Source organism: Pteronotus mesoamericanus, unplaced genomic scaffold (assembly GCF_021234165.1).
Source record: "Pteronotus mesoamericanus isolate MK-2021 breed Mesoamerican mustached bat unplaced genomic scaffold, CSHL_Meso_final contig_69, whole genome shotgun sequence".
Taxonomy (NCBI): domain Eukaryota; kingdom Metazoa; phylum Chordata; class Mammalia; order Chiroptera; family Mormoopidae; genus Pteronotus; species Pteronotus mesoamericanus.
In genome coordinates this window covers 734,047-758,160 of record NW_026555237.1, presented here as the reverse complement: position 1 = coordinate 758,160, position 24,114 = coordinate 734,047, and the positions used below count along the sequence as shown (strand labels likewise).

At 37.9% G+C, this 24,114-nt stretch overlaps 1 protein-coding gene across 1 annotated transcript in view; it reads right to left on the bottom strand.

The window, feature by feature from the left end:
• CCDC7 (coiled-coil domain containing 7) overlaps nt 1-24,114 on the bottom strand; it is a 184,040-nt gene that overhangs the window by 22,258 nt on the left and 137,668 nt on the right. Inside the window, exons 11-13 of the mRNA XM_054582286.1 lie at nt 22,530-22,619; nt 11,078-11,146; nt 838-913 (exon numbers count right to left, since the gene is read on the bottom strand). Of these exons, the coding sequence (XP_054438261.1) occupies nt 838-913; nt 11,078-11,146; nt 22,530-22,619 (235 nt within the window). The remainder of the gene's footprint in view (nt 1-837; nt 914-11,077; nt 11,147-22,529; nt 22,620-24,114) is intronic.

Sequence of the window (24,114 nt, the reverse complement as noted above, 5' to 3'; positions counted from 1 at the left end):
TGGTATAGCATAGAAAATTCCTACTGGACAAACCCAGACACACATAAACACCATAAACTATGAACAAACTACAAATAACAATATTTCAAAGCAACCAAGAGTAGTTAGATTCTTGAAAGAAAGTGACCAAGAGTAGTAAGATTTTTGGTTTTTGGCTCCTAGTCTGAGGGCAAGCCCCAACTGAGCCAGGCAAGGAACCTGATAACTGATATAAAGCCTGAGTTTTTAGACCTTACAAACCAGGTAACAGAGTTCAGGACAATAATAGCCACTGGAAATGCAGGGGAAAATCAGACAAAGTAGAGAACCAGAGACCGGGGAGCCACAAACTACATAATCTCATCCCAAATCTTCCACTGATCTCTAAAACACATATAGATAGAGAAGAATCTACTCAGCTCAGCAAGAGCCTTAAAAAAGGCCAATTGAGCTCCTGCCTATACACAGTATTTTTTTTTAAATAAATGCAATACATTTTAATTAAAAATAGTAAACACTGGATATTTACTGAGAAGTAGGAGTTACTAATTTTCTAAATTTGATGCTGATATTTTACTTCCATTAGAAGTGTTTATATTTTAGAGATACATATTTAATAACTTATGAATAAAATGACATGATAGTATAGGAATGGCTTCACTACAATCCGGTGAGACCAGGAAGTAGAGTTTAGATAAAATAAGATTGGCCACATGTTGGTAATTGTTAATCAGACTTTTTTTTTAAATTATTTTAATTTATTTTTTCAAATACATTTGTCTCTGCCTACCCCCCACCACTTTGCCTTGCCCCCTCCCTCCTTCCCTCCCTCAGCTCTTCCCCTTTGGTTTTGTCCATGAGTCCTTGCTATATGTTCCTTGACTTTCCCCTTCCCTTCCTTTTCCTTATTTTTTTTCCTTTTTTTAATCTCTCTCTCTCTCAGTATATATTTTTTAAATTTCTGTTCAAACATAATACTATATGCTTCTCTTCTCTTGCTCCATTCCACCTTCTTTCCATTTTTTATTTGTGATATAAATTTTACTTTCTCTCTTCACCTTGCCTTAATTCCTCCTCCCTCTATGCTCTCAAAATCATTTTTCTTTCAGTTAGTTATCTCATATTCACTTCTCCTTTCTTATAATAATCTTAATTTCTTTAGGCCCTTATTAATACTGGCTTATTTGCTGTTGAGAGTGTGATTGTGTATGGGGGTAATTTGTGCAGGTGTGGGTTTGTTTCCTGGGCTGTGTAGTTTTGTTGTGATAGCACTTGCACAACAGCATACAAGACATGGAGGGCAGAGTGACTCTCAGTCAGCCAGAAGGAGGGAAGGGCCCACCAAAGAATGACCCCAAAACAACCAAAACCCAATTACAACTACAGAACATAAATGGCAGAAAGGGCATCCCAGGAGCATCAAGTTCAGGAGTAGAATGCATCACTGAATCCCAAAGGTCTTCTGCCATAGAAGTTCATACCACTAAGACAGGGAGTCAGAGCAGATCAATCTAAAAACCTAAAACAAACAAGAAGGGTACCTAAAATGGGGAGACAAAAAAAAAAAGCAACCCTCCGTTGAAAGGAATGGAGAAATCCCCAGAAAGACTGCCAAATGAAATAGAGGCAAGTAAACTGTCAGACATTAAAGTCAAAATAATGATTATAAGGACACTCAAGATCACTGAGAACTACGAAAAACTACAGGGAAGCTACTAGTAACTTACTGCAAACTGCATCTGCATGAAAAAGGACACAGAAACTATCAGTAAGAGCCAGAAGGAAATGAAAAATATAATATTCCAAGCAAATGGGCAAGAGAAGAAAGCAGGAGTAGCAGTACTTATATCAGACAAACTAGATTTCAAAACAAATGCCATAAAAAGAGACCCAGAGGGGTGTTTTATAATACTTAAAGGAAGAATCTATCAAGAAGACATAAATATAATAAATTTATATGCATCCAACACAGGGGCTCCCAAGTTTATAAGGAAAATCTTGGACGACTTCAAAAAAGATATAGACAGCAACACACTGATAGTAGGGGATTTCAACACTCCACTGTCAAAAATGGACACATCTTCCAAACAAAACATCAATAAGGATATTGTGGAGCTGAATGACACACTGAATCAAATAGACTTAACTGAGATATATAGAACTATACATCCCAAAGAAGAAAAATACAAATTCTTTTCAAATGCTCATGGCTGTTTTTCAAAGATAGACCATATGATAGTACACAAAGCAAACCTCTGCAAATTCAGGAAAATTGAAATACCAAACTTTTTCTCGGACCACAAGGGCTTGAAACTGGAAATCAACTTCAAAGACAAGCTTCAGAAACTTGCAAACTCATGGGGACTGAACAGTAGACAATTGAACAATGAATGGCGCAATAATGAGATAAGAAATCAAAACATTTCTGAAAACAAATGAAAATGAACAGACAACTGTCCAAAACCTATGGAACACAACAAAGGCAGTCCTGAGAGGAAAGTTCATAGCAATACAGGCTTACCTAAAAAAGATAGAAACATTTCAAATAAAAGACCTAACACTACAACTACAAGAACTGGAGAAACAACAACAAATAAATCCCAGAGCAAGTAGAAAGAAGGAAACAGTCAAGATTAGAGCAGAACTAAATGACATAGAGATGAAAAAAAAAACAATTCAGAGGATCAACCAACCCAGAAGCTGGTTTTTTCAAAAGATAAATAAAATGGACAAGCCTTTAAGCAGACTCATCAAAAAAAAGAGAGAGGAACCAAATTAATAATAACAGAAATGAAAGAGGAGAAATAAAAACTGATACCACAGAAATACAAAGGATTGTCAGAAACTACTATGAACAATTATATGCCAAGGAATTTGAAAACCTTGATGAAATGGACAAATTTTTAGAAAAGTATAATCTTCCAACACTGAAGAAGGAAGAAACAGAAAGCTTGAACAGTCCGATAACAGATGGGGAAATTGAAGCAGTAATCAAGAAACTCCGGGCACACAAAAACCCAGGGCTGGATGGTTTCACAGGAGAATTTTACAAAATATTTAAGGGAGAGCTAACCCCTGTCCTTCTCAGACTATTCCAAAAAATCCAAGAGGAGGGAAGACTCCCAGACTCTTTCTATGAGGCCAGCATCACCCTAATCCCAAAACCAGATAAAGACCCTTCCAAGAAAGAAAACTACAGGCCAATTTTGCTGATGTACATAGATGCTAAAAACCTCAACGAAATATTGGCAAACTGCATCCAGCAATACATTAAAAAGATTATCCACCATGATGAAGTGGGATTCATCCCAGGGATGCAGGGATGGTTCAATACACACAAGTCAATAAATGTAATACATCACATAAATAAAAGAAAAGACAAAAACCACATGATCATCTTGATCGACGCAGAAAAAGCATTCTATAAGGTACAGCACCCATTAATGATCAAAACACTCATCAAAATGGGAATAAAGGGGGAATTCCTCAACGTAATATCAGCCATATATGAAAAACCTACAGCCAACATCATACTCAACGGGGAAAAACTGAAAGCTTTCCCACTAAGATCGGGAACACGACAAGGATGTCCGCTCTCACTGCTTCTTTTCAACATCGTATTGGAAGTCCTAGCCACAGCGGTCAGACAAGAAAAATAGATAAAAGGCATCCAAATAGGAAAGGAGGAAGTAAAACTATCATTGTTTGCAGATGACATGATAGTGTACATAGAGAACCCTGTAGACTCCACCAAAAAACTCCTCAACCTAATAAGTGAATTTGGCAAAGCAGTGGGATACAAAGTCAACATTCAGAAATCCAAGGCATTTTTGTACACCAGCAATGCAATAGAAGAAGAAGAAATCAGAGAAAAAAATACCATTTGATATAGCAAGAAGAAAAATAAAGTACCTAGGAATAAATTTAACAAAACAGGTAAAAGACCTGTATGCAGAAAACTATACAACATTGAAGAAAGAAATTAAGAAAGACACAAATAAATGGAAGCATATACCATGCTCATGGATTGGAATCCATGATATCATCAAAATGTCCATACTACCCAAAGCAATTTATAGATTCAACACAATCCCTATTAAGATACCAATGATGTATTTCACAGAAATAGAACAGACATTTCAAAAATTTATATGGAACCATTAATGACCCCGAATAGCCACAGCAATTTTGAGAAAGAAAAACAAAGTAGGAGGGATCACAATACCAGACATCAAACTCTACTACAAAGCCACTATACTCAAAACAATCTGGTACTGGCACAAGAGCAGACCCATAGACCAATGGAACAGAATAGAAAGCCCAGAAATAAGCCCAGGGCTGTATGGGCAACTTACATGTGACAAAGCAGGCAGGAGCCCAAAATTGAGCAATAATATCCCCTTCAACAAATGGTGTTGGGAGAGCTGGACAGCTACATGCAAAAAATTGAAATTGGATCATCAGCTGACACCATACACAAAAATAAACTCAAGATGGATAAAAGACTTAAATATAAGTCGCAACACCATCAAAGTCCTAGAGGAGAACATTGGCAGGAAACTCTCAGATATCCCAAGCAGCAATTTTTTCACCAATATGTCTCCTAAAGCAAGGGACATAAAGGAAAGTATAAGCAAGTGGGGCCTCATCAAAATAAGAAGCTTCTGCACAGCTAAAGAAAATACTAGCAAAATGAAAAGGGAGTCAATGGTATGGGAAAATATATTCGCTAATGATACATCAGATAGAGGTTTGAAATCCAAGATATATAAAGAACTCACACGACTCCACTCCAAGAAGACAAATGATCCAATCAAAAAATGGGCAAAGGACCTGGGCAGATGCTTTTCCAAGTCAGAGATAGAGAGGGCCTAGAGACATTTGAAAGGATGCTCGGCAACACTAGCCATCAGAGAAATGCAGATCAAAACCACCATGAGGTACCACCTCACACCGGTCAGAATGGCCATCATAAACAGATCGACAAACAACAGGTTCTGATGAGGCTGTGGAGAAAAGGGAACAATAGTACACTGTTGGTGGGAATGCAGACTGGTGCATCCATTATGGAAAGCAGTGTGGAATTTCCTCATAAAGCTGAAAATGGAACTGCCTTTTGATCCAGTGATCCCGCTGCTGGATTACACCCTAAGAATTCCAGAAACTGATTCAAAAGAACCTATGCACTGCAATGTTCATAGCAGCACAATTGACAATAGCCAAGTGTTGGAAGCAACCTAAGTGTCCATCAGTAGATGATTGGATCCAAAAATTATGGTACATATACACAATGGAATACTACACAGCAGAAAGGAAAAAATAGAACTACTAAACTTCGCGACAGCATGGATAGAACTAGAGAGCATTATACTAAGCAAAATAAGCCAGGGGGTGAAAGACAAATACCATATGATCTCACCTATATGGGGAACCTAACCAACAATACAAAGATGCAAGGAAAATAAGGCCAGCAACACTGAATGGAAAAGAAATGAACAGAGACAAGAGGGATAGAGGAAAGGGGGTACAGGGCGGGGGCGGGGAAGGGAATGGGAGCGTCAGGTAACGTGAGGCATTGTCATAGCGAAAACCAAAGGGGAAGAATTGAGGGAGGTAGTGGGGGAGGGGGCAGGGGATTGTGGTGAGGGTAAGCCAGAGACAAATGTATCTGAAAAAATAAAGAAAATAAATTAAATGAAAAAAATACATTAGAGAAAACATCAACAAATGTATCAGACTATAGAAAGCTAAAGTTTAATATCAAATAATTAAAAATATTCTAGGCAATTACACAGGGAAAATAGAATTTTATTTAGAACAAAAGAAACTAGTTTAAATAATATTCACAAAGATAAGAAATTATTGTTTGCATATAATAATAAGTGGGTAACAATATGTAAAAAAAAAAAAAAGAATTTTTCTTATACCTCCTGGCCCTCAGTCCTTCCTCTGTGGAAAAATGTCTAGGACATTTGCCCATTCTTTAATAGGACTGTTTGTTTTTCTTTAGTTAAGTTTTTAATTTCTTTATCAATTTTGAATATTAAACACTTATCACATGTAACAGCTAATATATTTTCTCATTCATTTGGTCCCCTTTTCATTTTGTTAATGGTTTCCTTTGCTGTACAGAAACTTTTCAGAGTCAAAAAGTCCCATTTTTTATTTTTTTCCTGAGCATGTAAAAAATACTGCTACAAGAAATATTCAAGATTTTATTGCTAATGTTTTCTTGTAGGATATTTATAGTTTTGAGTCTAATATTTAAGTCTTTAATCCATTTTAAGTGTATTCTTGTATATGGTGTAAGAAGGTGATCTAGTTTCATTGTTTTGCACATATCTGTCCAACATTCCGTCACCAATTATTAAATAGACTATCTTTACCTCATTGTATGTTTTTGCTTCCTTTGTCAAATATTAATTGATTATAAAGGTTTGGGTTTATTTTTAGGCTTTTTATTCTGTTCCATTGATCTATATGTCTCTCTTTACATCACTACCATGTTGTTTTGAATACTAGGGACTAACCGTATACTTTGGTATCTGGTAGTATGATTCCTCCAAAACTTTGTTATTTCTCAAGATATATTTTGCTGTTTGTGGTCTTTTGTGATTCCATAGAAATTTCTGGGATATTTGTTCTTCTATGTTATTAGTATCTTGATAGGAATTGCACTGAATCTATAGATTTCTTTGGGTAGTATGAACATTTTAATAATGTTACCATATTTGCTATTGCACCCATGTTTTTGGCCAAAACTTTCAGGAAAAAGTCTTTCATTTTACAGTATATAGATACAGAATTAGTACTACCCACATATAATGCACATCCTTATTTTTCCCTAAAACTCTTGGACAAAAAAAGTGTACATTATACATGGAAAAATATGGTAAATCTTCCTACCCTTGAACATAGTAGTATATGCCTCTACTCATTTGTATCTTCTTCAATTTCTTTCTTCAGTGTCATAATTTTCTGATTATAAATATTTTTGTCCTTATTCTTAAGAATTTTATTCTTTCTGAAGCAACTGTGAATGGGGTTGTTTTAGCTTCCCTTTCTGATAGTTCATTATTTGAAAAAATAAGTAAATTTTTAAAAAAAGGAAAAAGAAAACAACAAAAAATATACAACCAATATCTGAATATTTATTTTTGCATCCTGCTATTTTACTGAATTTGTTTATTGTTTCTAGCAGTTTGTTACCCATTCAGGCACTGTATGGCTTTTTTTATTGTTGTACACTTGTCTCCATTTTACTCCCACCGTACCCCACGGGCCCCACCCGACCCCACCCGGCCCCACCGTCCACCCTTGATACTTCCCCCTTTGGCTTTGTACATGTGTTCCTTTTTTTTAATTTATTTTTTTATTGTTGTTCAAGTACAGTTGTCACTGTTTCCCCACCACAATTTTCCCCTGCCTCATCCACCTCCACCTCTCCCCAAATCCTTCCCCACTTTGGCTTTGTCCATGGGTCCTTTATATATGTTCTTTTATTTGACCCATCCCCTTCTTTTTCCCTGTTACTCCTATCCAGCCACCCTTCTACTCACTGTAGTTTGTTTCTTATTTCAATGTTGCCGGTCATATTTTTCTTGATTGTTTGTTTCGTTGATTAGCTTCTACTTATAGCTGAGATAATATAGTATTTGTCTTTCACTCTCTGGCTTATGTTGCTTAGCATAATGCTCTCCAGTTCCATTCTTGCTGTTGCAAAGGGTAATACCTATCTCTTTCTTTCTGCTGCATAGTATTCCATTGTGTAAATGTACCAGTTTTTTGATCCACTCATTTATTCTTGGACACTTAGGTTGTTTCGAATACTTGGCTATTGTAAATTGTACTGCTATGAACATTGGGGTGAATAGGTTTTTTTGAATTGATGTTTCGGGATTCTTAGGGTATAATGCAGTTCCAGTTTTAGTTTTTTGAGGAAATTCCAAACTGTTTTCCACAGTGGCTACTCCAGTCTGCATCCCCACTAACAATGTACTAGGGTTCCCTTTTCTCTGAAACCTTGCTAGCACTTGATGTTTGCTGATTTGTTTATGATGGCCATTCTGACCAGTGTGAAGTGGTATCTCATTGTGGTTTTAATTTGCATCTCTCTGATGGCTAGTGATGCTGAGCATCCTTTCATATGTATCTGGGTTCTGTGTATGTCCTACTTGGAGAAGTGTCTGTTCAGGTGCTTTGCCCATTTTTTAATTGGATTGTTTGACTCCCTAGAGTGGAGTCATGTAAGTTCTTTATATGTTTTGAAGATCAAACCCTTATCCAAGGTATCATTGGAAAATATATTTTCCCATACAGTTGGTTCCCTTTTCATTTTCCTGATGTTTTCTTTAGCTGGGCAGAAGTTTCTTGTTTTGATGAAGCCCCATTTGTTTATGCTTACTTTTATATCTCTTGCTCTAGGGGACATGTCAGTGAAAATACTGTTGCATGGGCTATCTGAAATTTTCCTGTTTTCCTCTAGGACTTTTATGGTGTCACAACTTATATTTGTCCTTTATCCATCATGAGTTTATTTTTGTGTATGGTGTATGTTGGTGGTTGAGTTTCTTTTTTTTGCATGTACCTGTCCAGATCTCTCAATACTATTTGTTGAAGAGGCTATTCTTACCCCATTTCATACTTCTGCCCCCTTTGTCAAACATTAACTGACCATAGAACATGGGTTTATTTCTGGGCTCTCTATTCTGTTCCATTGATCTATGTGTCTGTTCTTATGCCCGTAAGAGACTGTTTTGATTACAGTGGCCTTGTACTAGAGTTCAATGTCAGGTATTGTGATCCTTCCCACTTTGTCCTTCTTTCAAAAAATTGTTGCAGCTAATCGGGGTCATTTATGGTTCCATATAAATTTTTGAAATGTTGGTCCTATATTTGTGAAATATGTTGTAATTTAATAGGGGTCATGCTGACTCTATAAATTTCTTTGGATTGTAGACACTTTGATGATGTTAATTCTTCCAATCCATGAACATGGTATATGCTTCCATTTATTTGTGTCTTCATTAGTTTCTTCAGTGTTGTGTAGTTTTCTGAGGACAGGTCTTTTACCTCCTTGGTTAAGTTTATTCCTAGGTACTTTACTTTTCTTGTTGCTATAGCAAAGGGGAATTTTTCCTGATTTCTGATTCTGATATTTCATTTTCTGAGTACAAAAACACCTTCAATTTCTGAATATTTACTTTGTATCCTGCTATTTTGCAAAATTCACTTATTAGGTGGAGTAGTTTTTTGGAGGAGTCTATGGGGTTTTCTATGAACACTATCATGACATCTTCAAACAATGACAGCTTTACTTCCTCATTTCAAATTTAGATGCCCTTTACTTATTTTTTTTTTCTTTGTCTCACTGTTGTGGGAAGGACTTCCAATCCTATGTTGAGTAGAAGTAGTGAAAGCAGACAGCCTTGTCTTGTTACTGATCTTAGTGGGAAAGATTTTAGTTTTTGCCCATTGAATATCAGGTTGGCTGTAGGTTTTTCACATATGGCCTTTATTATGTGAGGTATATCCCCTTTATTCCCACTTTGCTGAGTGTTTTTATCCCAAATGGATGCTATACCTTTTCAGATGCTTTTACTACATATATTGATATGATCATGTGATTTTTGTATTTCCTTTTGTTTATGTTATGTATTGCATTTATTGATTTGTGAATATTGAGCCATCCTTACATTCCTAGGATGAATCTTCCTTGATTGTGGTGGATGCACTTTTTAATGAATTGCTGGATGTAGTTTGTCAAATATTTTGTTGAGGATTTTAGCATCTATGTTTATCAGTGATATTGGCCTGTAGTTTACTTTCACTGTTGAGTCTTAATCTGGTTTTGGGATTAGGATGATGGTGGCCTCATCAAAAAAGTTTGGGAGTCTTCCCCCTTCTTGGATTTTTTTGGAATAATCTGAAAAGGACATGAGTTAGCTCCCCCTTAAATGTTTTGTAAAATTATCCTGTGAAACTGTCCAATCCAAGGCTTTTGTGTGCCTGGAGTTTTTTGATTACTGCTTCAGTTTCACCAGCTGTTATTGGTCTGTTCAGACTTTCTGCTTCTTCTTCATTCACTGTTAGAAGGTTATATGTTTCTAGAAATTTGTACATTTCACCCGTTTTCAAATTTCTTGCCATATACTTATTCATCATAATTTCTTACAATCCTTTGTATTTCTGTGGTATCAGTTGTAATTTCTCCTCTTTCGTTTCTGCTGTTATTAATTTGGGTCCTCTCCCTCTTTTTCTTGATGAGTCTGCTTACAGGCTTATTGATTTTGTTTATCTTTTCAAAGAAACAACTCCTAGATTTGTTGATCCTTTGAATATTTCTTTTAGTCTCTAAGTCATTCAATTCTGCTCTGATTTTGATTATTTCCTTCCTTGTACTCACTCTGGGCTTTGTTTGTTGTTGTTTCTCCACTTCTTAAGATGTAGGGTTATGTAGTTTATTTGAAATGTTTCGATCTTTTTTAGGTAGCCTGTATTGCTATGAACCTCCTTCTCAGGACTGCTTTCACTGTGTCCCATAGGTTTTGGACTGTTGTGTGCTCATTTTCATTTGTTTCCAGAAACTTTTTGATTTCTTCTCTTACCTCATTATTGACCTCTTCATTGTTTCATAGCTTGCTATTCAGCCTGTATTGAGTTTGAATATTTTGAGATTTTCCTTGAGGGTGGTTTCTAGTTTCAGGTCATTGTGGTTCAAGAAAATGCTTGTTATGATTTCAGTTTTCTTGAATTTGTTGAGGCTTGTTTTGTGTCCTATCATGTGGTCTGCTTTTGAAAATCTTCCATGTGCATTTGAAAAGGATGTATACGTTGCCTCTTTGGGATGAAAGGCTCCGTATATGGTAGTTAAGTCCATTTGATCTAATGCATCATTCAGTTCCATAATATCCTTGTTGATATTTTGTGTGGAAGATCTATCCATGTTTTGCTTTTTTTAATTTAATTTTAATTTATTTTTTCAAATACATTTCTCTCTACCTACCCCCCACCAATTTCACTTGCCCCCTCCCTTCTTCCCTCTCTCAGGTCTTCACCTTTGGTTTTGTCCATGAGTCCTTGCTATATGTTCCTTGACTTTCCCCTTGCTTTCCTTTTCCCCTGCTCCCCCTCCCTTCTTCCCTCTTGTCTCTGTTGGATTCGTTTCCTTTCAATGTTGCTGGTCTTATTTTCCTTGCATCTTCGTATTGTTGGTTAGGATCCACTTATAGGTGAGACCATATGCTATTTGTCTTTTGCCCCCTGGCGTATTTCGCTTAGTATAATGCTCTCCATTCCATCCATTAAGTCTCGAAGTTTTGTAGTTCTTTTTTTCTTTCTATTGTGTAGTATTCCATTGTGTAAAGGTACCATAATTTTTGGATCCAATGATCTACTGATGGGCATTTAGGATGCTTCCAACACTTGGCTATTGTAAATTGTGCTATTATGAACACTGCGGTGCATTGCTTCTTTTGTATTGGTGTTTCGGTATTCGTAGGGTGTAGTCCCAGCAGGGGAATCACTGGATCAAAAGGCACTTCCATTTTCAGCTTTTTGAGGACATTCCACACTGCTTTCCACAATGGATGCACCAGTCTGCATTCCCACCAACAGTGTACTAGCGTTCCCTTTTCTCCACAGCCTCGTCAGAACCTGTTGTTTGTCGATCTGTTTGTGATGGCCATTCTGACCGGTGTGAGGTGATACCTCATGGTGGTTTTGATCTGCATTTCCCTGATGGCTAGTAATGCTGAGCATCCTTTCAAATGCCTCTGGGCCCTCTGTATCTCCTCCTTGGAAAAGCATCGGCCCAGTCCTTTGCCCATTTTTGGATTGGATCATTTGTCTTCTTGGAGTGGAGTCGTGTGAGTTCTTTATATATCTTGGAGATCAAACCTCTATCTGATGTATCATTAGCGAATAAATTTTCCCATACCATTGGCTCCCTTTTTATTTTGCTGATGTTTTCTTTTGCCATGCAGAAGCTTCTTATTTTGATGAGGTCCCACTTGTTGATTCTTTCCTTTATGTCCCTTCCTTTAGGAAACATATCAGTGAAAAAATTGCTGCTTGGGATATCTGAGAGTTTCCTGCCAATGTTCTCCTCTAGGACTTTGATGGTGTTGCGACTTCTACTTAAGTCTTTTATCCATCTTGAGTTTATTTTTGTGTATGGTGTCAGCTAATGATCCAATTTCAATTTTGCATGTAGCCGTCCAGATCTTCCAACACCATTTGTTGATGAGCCTATTATTGCTCCAATTTATGCTTCTGCACCCTTTGTCAAATATTAGATGCCCATAGAGACCTGGGCTTATTTCTGGGCTTTCTATTCTGTTCCACTGGCCTATGGGTCTGTCCTTGTGCCAGTACCAGATTGTTCTGAGTATAGTGGATTTGTAGTAGAGTTTGATGTCCGGTATTGTGATCCCTCCAACCTTGTTTTTCTCTCTCAAAATTGCTGAGGGTATTCGGGGTCGTTTATGGTTCCATATAAATTTTTGAAATGTCTGTTCTATTTCTGTGAAATATGTCATTGGTATCTTAATAGGGATTGTGTTGAATCTATAAATTGCTTTGGGTAGTATGGACATTTTGAGGATATTAATTCTTCCAATCCGTGAGCATGGTATATGCTTCCATTTATTTGTGTGTTCCTTAATTTCTTTCTTCAATGTTGTATAGTTTTCTGCATACAGGTCTTTTACCTCTTTGGTTAAATTTATGCCGAGGTACTTATTTTTCTTCTTGCTATATTGAATGGTTTTTTTTTTTTCTGACTTCTTCTATTGCATTGGTGGTGTACAAAAATGCCTTTGATTTCTGAATGTTGACTTCGTATCCTGCTGTTTTGCCAAATTCACTTATTAGGTTGAGGAGTTTTTTGGTAGAGTTTACAGGGTTTTCTATGTACACTATCATGTCATCTGCAAACAATGGTAGTTTTACTTCCTCCTTTCCTATTTGGATGCCTTCCTCTCTTTCTCTTGTCTGACTGCTGTGGCTAGGACTTCCAATACGATGTTGAAAAGAAGCGGTGAGAGCGGACATCCTTGTCGTGTTCCCGATCTTAGTGGGAAAGCTTTCAGTTTTTACCTGTTGAGTATGATATTGGCTGTAGGTTTTTCATATATGGCCCATATTACGTTGAGGAATGTCCCATTTATTCCCATTTTGGTGAGTGTTTTGATCATAAATGGGTGCTGTACCTTATCGAATGCTTTCTCTGCGTCGATCGAGATGATCATGTGGTTTTTGTCTTTTCTTTTTTATGTGATGTATCACGTTTACTGATTTGCGTATATTGAACCATCCCTGCATGCCTGGGATGAATCCTACTTGGTCGTGGCGGATAATCTTTTTAATGTATGGCTGGATGCAGTTTTCCAATATGTTGTTGAGGATTTTAGCATCTATGTTTATCAGCGAAATTGGCCTGCAGTTTTCTTTCTTTGAAGGGACTTTATCTGGTTTTGGGATCAGGGTGATGCTGGCCTCATAGAAAGAGTCTGGGAGTCTTCCTTTCTCTTTGGTTTTTGGAGTAGTCTGAGAAGGACAGGAGTTAGCTCTTCCTTAAATGTTTTGTAAAATTCTCCTATGAAACCATCCGGCCCGGCGCTTTTGTGTGCCCGGAGTTTTTTTTTTGTTTGTTTGTTTCTTGTTGTTTTTTTAATGCAACAGAAAAGATGTTTTATTTTTGTATTATAAATACACTTTCAGTACTGAAGTCCAAAGCATGTTATTTTTTTAGTTAACAACTGCTTCAACTTCCCCAGCTGTTATCGGTCTGTTCAAGCTTTCTTTTTCTTCCTCCTTCAGTGTTGGAATATTATAATTTTTAAAAAATTTATCCATTTAATCAAGGATTTCAAATTTCTTGGCATATAATTGTTCATAGTAGTTTCTGATGATCCTTTGTATTTCTGTGGTATCGGTTGTTATTTCTCCTCTTTCATTTCTGATATTATTAATTTGGGTCCTCTCCCTTTTTTCTTCATGAGTGTGCTTAAAGGCTTGTCAACTTTATTTATCTTTTGAAAGAACCAGCTTCTGGATTCATTGATCCCCTGAATTGTTCTTTTCATCTCTACGTCATTCAGTTCTGCTCTATTCTTGACTATTTCCTTCCTTCTACTTGCTTTGGATTTATTTGTTGTTGTTTCTCCAGTTCTTGAAGTTGTAGTGTTAGGTCTTTTATGTTAAATGTTTCTATCTTTTTTAGGTAAGCCTGTATTGCTATGAACTTCCCTCTCAGGACCGCCTTTGCTGTGTCCCATAGGTTTTGGACTGTTCTCTGTTCATTTTAATTTTTTCCAGAAATTTTTTCATTTCTTCTCTTATCTCATTATTGACCCATTCATTGTTTAATAGTGTACTGTTCAGTCTCCATGAGTTTGTAAGTTTTTGAAGTTTCTCTTTGAGGTTGATTTCCAGTTTCAATACCTTGTGGTCTGAGAAAAGGTTTTGTATTATTTACATTTTCCTGAATTTGCTGAGGTTGGCTTTGTGTCCTATCATGTGGTCTATCTTTGAAAAGCTGCCATGAGCATTTGAAAAGAATGTGTATTTTTCTTCTTTGGGATGTAAGTTTCTATATATGTCAGTTAAGTCTCTTTGATTCAGTGTGTGTTTCAGCACCACAATATGTTTATTAATGTTTTGTTTGGAAGATCTGTCCATTTTTGACAGTGGGGTGTTGAAATCCCCTACTATCAGTGTGTTGCTGTGTATATCTTTTTTGAAGTCATCCAACAACTTCCTTATAAACTTGGGGGCTCCTATATTGGGAGCATATAAGTTTACAATGTTGATGTCTTCTTGATAGATTCTTCCCTTCAGTATTGTAAAACGCACCTCTGGGTCCTTTTTATGGCCTTTGTTTTGAAATCTACTTTGCCTGATACAAGTATGGCACCCGTGGCCTTTTTCTTTTGCGCATTTGCTTGGAATATTTTTTTCCATCCCTTTACTTTCAATCTGTGTAGGTCTCTTGCTCTGAGGTGGGTCTCTGGTAGGCAGCATATGTGTGGGTCATGTTTTCTAATCCATTCAGCTACCCTGTGTCTTCTGATTGGGGCATTTAGTACATTGACATTGAGAGATATTACTGATAGAAACTTACTCATCTTTTCTCTTTGTACCTGTGTTCCTCTCTCTCTCATTCTTTTCCTTCATCTGCTTAAACCAGTTCCCTTAGCATATCTAGAGTGCTGGTTTGGTAGAGATGTATACTTTTAGCCTTCTCTTGTCTGGGAAACTCTGTATTTCCCCTTCTATTTTAATGGAGAGCCTAGCTGGGTAGAGCAGCCTTGGTTGTAGGCCCTTGCTTTTCATGACTGGAGTATTTGTTACCATTCCCTTCCGGCTTGTAGTGTTGTTGTTGAGAAGTCAGCTCCTAGGTGTATCGGAGCCCCCGTGTATGTAACTTTCTCCTTTTCCCTTGCTGCCTTGAGGATTCTCTCTTTGTCTTTGATAGTTGCCATTTTAATGATGATGTGTCTTGGAGTGGACCTCTTTGAATCCCTCTTGAGTGGGGTCCTCTGTGGCTTCTGGATCCATGAGAGCCTTTCTCTTCTCAAATTAGGGAAATTTTCCATGATTACTTTTTTGAGGAGGTTCTCTATCCCTTGCTCCTCTTCTTCTCCTTCTGGTATCCCTATTATGCGTATATTATTGCGCTTCAGGTTGTCCTGCATTTCCCTAAATGCCTCTTCATTCATTTTGAGTCTTTTTTCCATTTCTTGTTCTTTCTGGGAGCTTCTTTCAATGTTATCCTCCATGTCACTGACTCGATCCTTGGCTTCATCCAGCCTGCTTTGGATTCCTTATACTGTGTTCTTCAATTCAGAAATGGCATTCTTCATATCCTCTTATGTCTTCTTGATAGTTTCTACATCCTTTTTCAGAGTGATATAGTTTGCTGTAAGATCCTGATAGTTTCTATACAGTTTCTCATAGTTGTCTTTGAGCTGGCTGAGCTCATTGAGCTTCCTTAGAACCATTGTTTTGAATTCAATATATGATAGTTCCCTTGCCTCTATTTCATTTAACTCTCTCTGTGCGGAGTCCCCTTTTCCACTCATTTGGGAAGAACTTCTTTTTCTTCCCATTTCTGTGAGACTGTGTTAAGTATTTTTGTCCTTTACTTTTCTTTCTGGGCCTGCCTCTGATGATGTCAGTTGTTGACCCTATATGACCTTTGGTTGTTTGTTTGAGCCTTCCAGGAGTCTACTGTCTGTCTGACTCCTACTTGGGGCAGCTCTGTGACCCCTTCATTCATGGCTGGGCTTTTTTTTTCGGATCGCTCTGCACTCTCACGCCAGTGCCTTGAGCGTGCTCCTGGCAGGGCAGGATCCCCTGCCTGCCTGGGCTCGCATGTGCTTACCCTAGACCAGGGGGCTTTTTCGCGACCTCGCTTACTCACCTGGCCCCCTGGCCGGAGAGCTCTGTGGCACTGGTCTGTTTAGAGTCTTCTATTGTGTATTCTCCCCGCTTTTGGCTCTTTGGGTGCGTTGCTTGCAGTCGCCAAATGGGGACTACGGAAATGGGAGGAAGTCACCTCCAGGACTCTCTGGTTAATCCTGTCTCCGGTCTCTCCTCCAGGGATTCTGGGCAGCCCTGTGACCCCTTTGGCCAAGGTTCTACAAATTTGTGGGCCGCTCCGCAATCACTGGCGGACAGTTCAATTGATTCCTGCCCTTGCCGCTCTGTGCACTCCCTCGCAGGCCTAATCGGTGCCAATCTGTGGGAGGCCTTGCCAGCCTGTGCAAGTGTTCGCCAGCCCGCGCAGGTCACACACAGGCTCGCGAACCCTCGCTGGTCACTCGGCGCAAGTGTTCGCACCTGCACTGGGTGTTTTGGGGGTCTCTATGTGTGCTTTTCGGCTTTTGGCTCTTTGGGGGTGTGTCCTCTTCCCGCACAATGGAACTAGGGCAAGAAGAAGGAGTCGGGACTGCCCGGTTCCTCCTCCCGTTCTTTCCCCAATGCCTCCGTTTCTAGTCTCTCCTCAGGGGTCTCTGGGCAGTTCTGTGACCCCTTTGGCCAAGGATCCACCACCTGTGCAGCCTGTGTTTCAATCGCAGGCAGTCTGGTTCCTGCATACCCCTCTTCCGCCTTTTTGGGTTCGCGCCTTTCCAGCCCACAATGGAGACTATCGAACGAGGAGGGAGTCAGGGCTCCCTGGTTCCTCCTCCCGTTCTTTCCCCAATGCCTCCATTTCCAGACTCTCCTCAGGGGCCTCCGGGCAGTTCTGTGACCCTTTCTGCCAAGGATCCATCCCCCTGTGTGGACTGCGTTTCAATCGCAGGCAGTCTGGTTCCTGCACACCCCTCTTCTGCCTCTTTGGGGTCGCGCCTTTCCAGCCCACAATGGAGACTACAGAATGGAGAGGGAGTCAGGACTCCCCGGTTCCTCCTCCCGTTTTTTCCCCAAACCTCTGTCTCCAGTCTCTCCTAAAGGCTCTTCCAGCCAGTCTGCACTCAGTCCTCCAGCTAACATGCACAAGCTGTATGCAGAGCGCACAAAAGGCAGGTTAATTGATTCCCTTATGCCTGAGCAAGATGGTAGCTGCAGAGTGGGAGGTGCATTATCACCCAGGCTCCAACGGCCGCCCTGTCAGTTCTCTTCACAAAATTTTCCTCACCAGTCTTTTCCCAGGCACCAGCCCACCCTGCTGCCGCCTCTACCCAGAGATCAAGGAGGGTGGCTGCCACTGCAATTTTTGTGTTGGCCCTTTAAATGTCTTTTTGCATCCCCAGCCACCTGTCTCTGGCAGAGAGCGCCCCTAAGCTTTTCGGGGTTGCATTTTGTCTGTATTTTCTTGGTTTTAGCTACTGTAGTTTAGGGGTCCCTGTTTATGATTCAGACCCTGTTCTTCTCAGGGGAAGCTAACTGGCCATTTCAATGTCCCTCTGGTGCTAGTGACGTGGGCACCCAGCCCACCCTCTCGAACCTCGAGCGCACTTCTCACCCGTTGGGATGTGTGAGAGTTGAATCCACTGTCCATGGCTCCAAGGCTCCTCTCCCACTATCGTTCCATTGTTTTCCCGGTGATTACTCCACTATTTAGTTGCAATTCCAGTTTGGTCTTGGGAGGAAGTCAGCGTGACTCCCATTCACTCCTCCGCCATCTTCTCTGAAAACAGATCTATCCATTGTTGACAGTGGGGTGTTAAAATCCTCTACTGTCAACATGTTGCTCTCTCTATATCTTTCTTTAAGTCCTCCAAGATTTTCCTTATATATTTGGGTGCTCCTATGTTGGGTGCATATAGATTTACAATGTTGCTATTCTTGAAGGATACTTCCTTTGAATATTATGAAGTGTCCTTTTGTGTCTCTTTTTATGGTCTTTGTTAGGAAATCTGTTTTGTCTGATACAAGTATTGCTACCTCTGCTTTTTCTTCCTGTACATTTATTGGATTTTTTTTCCATATCTTAACTCTCAGTCTGTGTAGTTCCTGTGTTATGAGGCAGGTCTCTTGTAGGCAGTATATGTGGAGGTCATGTTGTCTTATCCATTCAGCTACCCCTATGTTTTTGACTGGACCATTTAATCCATTAACGTTTAAAGTTAATATTGATACATACTTACTCATTTTCCCCTTTGTACTGGTGTTCCTCTCTTACTATTTTTCTACATCTCCTTGAAGTAGTCCCTGTAGCATATCTTGCAATGCTGGTATTTTGGAGGTGTATTCTTTTAGCCTTCTCTTGTCTGGGAAACTCCTTATTTTGCCTTCCTTTTTAATTGAGAGCCTTGCTGGGTAGAGCAGTCTTGGTTGCAGGCCTTTGTTTTCATGACTTGGAATATTTCTTGCCATTCCCTTCTGGCTTGTAGTGTTTCTGTTGAGAAGTCAGCCACTAGCCTTATCAGGGGTCCCTTGTATGTTACTACCAGTTTTTCCCTTACTGCCTTTAAGATTCTATCTTTGATATTTGCCATTTATATATTATGTCTTAGAGTGGGCGTCTTTGGATTCCTCTTGATTGGGACTCTGTGCTTCTTGGATTTATGTGTCTTTTTGTTTCCTCAAATTAGGGAAGTTTCCATCATTACGCTTTCAAAGAGCTTCTCTCTCCCTTCCTCCTCTTCTCCCTCTGGTATCCCTATTATATGTATATTATTATGTTTCAGGTTGTCCTGCATTTCCCTTAATGCCTCTTCATGCTTTTTGAGTCTTTTTTTCATTTTATTGCTCTTTCTGTGTGTTTTCTTCTACCTTGTCCTCCAGCTCTCTGATTCGTTCCTCTGCTTCATCTAGTCTGCTTTCAATTTCTTCTACTGTGTTTTTCAATTCAGAAATGGTGTTCTTCATTTCTTCTTGCCTCTTATTGATAGTTTATTTTTCATACTGATATTGTTTGCAGTAGGTTCCTCATAGTTCTCTGTAGTTTTCAGTAATTCTCTCTGACCTCATTGAGCTCTTCGAGCTTCCTTATAACAACTGTTTTGGACTCAATATCTGATAGTTTACTTGCCTCTATTTCATTTAGTACTCTTTCTGAGGATTCCTCCTTTCCTTTCAATTGGGGAGTGTTTCTTTGTCTTCCCATTATTGTGAGACTCTTCTTTTTTGCTTCTGCTTCTTAAATTGATAAGTTTTATCTTCCTGACTTTATGGGGTGAATTTCTATGGTAGGAGACCTGTGAGATTCAGTGGTGCAGTCTCCTTGATTTCCTGAACTTGCTTCTCTTTGGATGCCTTTTATGCCATTTATGTTGGCTGTCTGGAAGTAATTGGGTTTTGATTGTTTGGTTATTCTTTGTGGGTCCTTCCCTCCAGCTGGTTGACTAAGGGTCACTCTGCATACCACATCTTGTGTGTTTTGTGCAGGTGTTGCCAGAATAAAATCACAAAGCCGAGAAATCTCACCCATATCCACAACATAACTCCCTCCTGCAATCCCATTTTCAACAGCACATGAACCAGTATTAATGAGGCTTTAAAGAGATTAAGATTATTATATTAATGGAGAGAAAAAAATATATCATGAAATCTAATGACTTAATATGCACAAACTTGATGGACAAGAAATGAACATTAAAAAGCTATGTAGTAAAAAAAGTATTGCAAATAATGGGGACCGCTGTGGATTTTGTCTCGGTAGCCTCTACTATTTACTGCTGTTTTTCTCTTTGGATCTGCCTCTGGTGATGTCATGTATTTACCCTGTGTGACCTTAGGCAGTCTGTTCAAGACCTCCAGGGATCTACTGTCTGTGGCTGTCTCTTTCAGTTGTTAATGTAGTCACTCTGCACTAAGCCATCAGAATTAAGCACCACAGTGAGAGGCCGAATCCCTCCTGTGGCTAGGGCTATTGTTTCCCCTCAGGCTGCTTGGAGTGGAGTGGTCTATCTGAGCATGATGGCTGTCATATAGGAGATGAATCATCACTAGTATCCAGGGGCTACTCCCTCAGTTCTCTCCCCAAAACCTCCATCCCCAGTGTCTCCCCAAGCATCTCTAGCCCACTCTGCCCGCTCCTTTGCCAGAGCCCAGGGTAAGCAGCTGCAAATGAAAATTTATGTGTTGGCCCTTTAAACAGCTCTTTGCTTCTCCAGCCACCCATGTGTGGCAGAGAGCAACCTTGCCACTTTCACAGCTGGCTGTTATCTGTGTATTTTTTGGGCTCTTGTGCTATAGGCTGGGAATACCGTCTTATGGTTTGGATCCCACTCTTCTCAGGGGTATCCAACTGGCTTCTTAAATATCCCTCTCACACTGCTGCTGTGGGTTTGCAGCCAGCCCTCTCAAGTGTCCACCACACTCCTTACCAGTCAGGTTGTGCTGAAGCTGATTCTTCTGTCTGTCTGAGGTTATAAGGCTTCTCTCTCGCTATTGTTCAGTTGTCTGTTCCAGGTAATTTCTCCAAAATTTAGTTGTAATTCCAGATTGGTCTTGGGAGAAAGTCAGTGTGACTTCCATTCACTGCTCTGCCATTTTGCCCCTCTCTGTCTGCTTGCGTCCTTTATACATATTCCTTGATGATCTTTCCCGTATTTTCCTCCATTATCCCTCTCCTCCCTGCCCTCTGGTTACTGTCAGTTTGCTCTTTATTTCAATGTCTCTGTTTATATTTTGCCTGCTTGTTTGTTTTGTTGTTTAGGTTCTACTTGTAGGTAAGATCATATGGTATTTGTCTTTCACCACCTGGCTTTTTTCATGTAGCATAATGCTCTCCAGACAATTCAGTTCCTCCCCATATATACCTGGTGCCTTTTGAAATGTTTCCCCAGTGCTGGAGCTCAAAGCAAATTAGTCCATATAAATCCATGCAGGCGTTTTAAGAGGGACACCGGGAACTCGAGCAGCTTTTGGTACCACTCAGCCACAACCCTCACTGGTTTTCACAGCCAGAAGTTATGGGGAATTCTCTTCCTGACACTGGAATCCTGAGCTGAGAACTCCCCCCATGGAACTGGGACCTCTCACTCCTCAGTGGGGACCTCCACATCTAAGATATCCCTCTCAATTTTTAACCACCACACATGGGTGTGGGACCAACCCATTCCACATCTCCACTCTTTCTATCATAACTACATGACTTTTTTCTATATATCCTTAGTTACAGGTTTTCTATTCAGCTAGACTTCGGGCAGTTCTGAATGGTGGTTGTTCTGTAGTGTAATTGTAACTTTGATGTGACTATAGGAGGAAGCAAGCACAGGAACATAAGAGGAGGAGAAACCTATGCAGCCACCTTGACTGGAAGTATGCTCCAAGGTTTTTCTTAATGTAGATCTAATGGTAAAATAAATGATTAAATGTTGCAAAATACACTTGGCCAGACTACTCAATTATTTAATACAATAATATACTATTTTATTTTAATTTTATTTATTATTTTATCTTCAATTCCTAGTTGGAACTATATCTAAATGAAACTATTCCTAATTGTGTGTGAAGCTCTGGTCTTATATTTGACACCTGTCTGCTTTTCTAACTGATTAGGTAAAAAAAAATTCCTGGTACTATTTCTGCATTCTCTTTAGAAAGAAAGAGGTATCAGGTCCAACATTAGTACATATAGGAAAGAGTATTTTCCTTCATTTTATGTTGAAACATACATCTTATGGAGTTAATAAGAAGTTAGTAAAAATTTGCTTCTAATCCATTTTTTTCTACAATTTGAATTTTATAAGCTTTATAAACCTGGCAAAGGAGAAAAAATTAGGAAAAAATTTTATCCTAGATATTTCAATTCACTCTACTTGATACAGTGAGCTGAGACACAGATTCTGTAATTGCAAAGAACTAATTGCAGTAAAGTTGATTGATATTTTAATAAAGTTCAATATTAAGCCTAAAAGTGTCTTTCAGAATGTTTAAAATTTACTTTGTTTTTCATACCACACTTTTAGTTTTGTAGATAATATTGTAATTTAAATACAGTATTATTTTACACTTTTAAAACACAGGTGTTACCAACTATTAATATTGAAAATGTATAATAAAACATTTAAATATATATTTGATTCCTATCCTAATATAATAAGAAACTTTAGGTACTGTATACCATTTTTAATCACTAAAATTTAACTAACCTCTTTATTTCTCAACTTTTGTAGTTCATTTTCCAGCACCAATTTCTCCTCTGATAAAATTTGGAAATCATTTTGAATCTGTTTGTATTTCTTAAGACAAACATCATAATTTTAGTAATAATAAAAAGCAAAATCTCAATATAGAGAACTTATTTGGATACTTAATTATTAAAGTAAGAAAAATTTCATTACCACATGAAAATAATAAACCATTGGTACTAATCTGTAGTGAGAAGTTGTAATTGAGGCTGAAAGAAGCAAAAGAACTGGAAGTGGCAATGAATTAAAGTTTAGAAGGCTGAGAGATATTATAGTTCAGTATGTCATAAGTGAAGTATTTCTGAATAAGTTACAAAAACCCTTATATAAATTTTATTACAACTTATTATTATATATTATATATAACTATGTATAATTAACTATATAATATATAATACATAAAATATTATATAATAATATTAATATTAAATATATTAATAAAATATATAATTTTATTATATATATTATATAATAAAATAATTAAAAATAACCTATGAACCCTAATGTTCATAGCAGCACAATTTACAATAGCCAAGTGCTAGAATGCCCATCAGTAAATGAGTGGATCAAAAATCTATGGTACATTTACACAGTGGAATACTGTGCAGCAGAAAGAAAGATCAAGCTACCACCCTTTGCTACAGTATGGATGGAACTGGAGAGCATTATGCTAAGTGAAATAAGCCAGGCAGTGAAAGACAAATACCATATGACCTGACCTATAAGTGGAACCTAAGCAGCTAAGCAAGCAGGCAAGAAAAATATGACCAGCAACATTGAAAGAAAGAAGAACCTAACTGGGACTGGAGTGGGAGATTCTGGGAGGGGAAGGAGAAGGGTCAGATCAAGGAACAGGTGTGAAGGACACATGGAGGAAGCCAAAGTGGGGAAAGATTGAGGAGGGGATGTAGGGGTGGATAGGGCAGGGGAAAGTGGTGGCACGTAAATGGAGTCAAATGTATGTGAAAATTTTTTAAAAGTAAAGAAATAAAGAAATTTTAAAAATAAAATAATTATACATAATATATAATAAACTCATTATTATATAGTATATAAAACTCATTATAAAGTATATAATATGAAAAAATGTCCTATTAAGAATATTAATATATAATGTTACAAAAGTAAAATTATTAACATTATTCAATATTAAAATTATTAAATATGTATAATATTAAATATATAAAATAAAGATAAAACTTATTTTTACTACAAGTTCTTATATAAAATATATAATCTTATATATCTTTTAATAAGTATATATTTATATAATTCTATAAGATTACATATTATATAAGATTGTATATTATAATCTTAACAATAATATAATATTATTTTAATATTAATATTTTAATAATATAATTTAGTATATAATAAATAATATATGATGTGTACTAAGATACTATATATCACTAATATATGATTATGGTACTATTGTCATTTTATGTATTATATAATTTATTATGTTAATATTATGTTATTATTAATATAATAATGGCAATATTATGTTAATATTATATATAATATGCATCATTATATTATACAA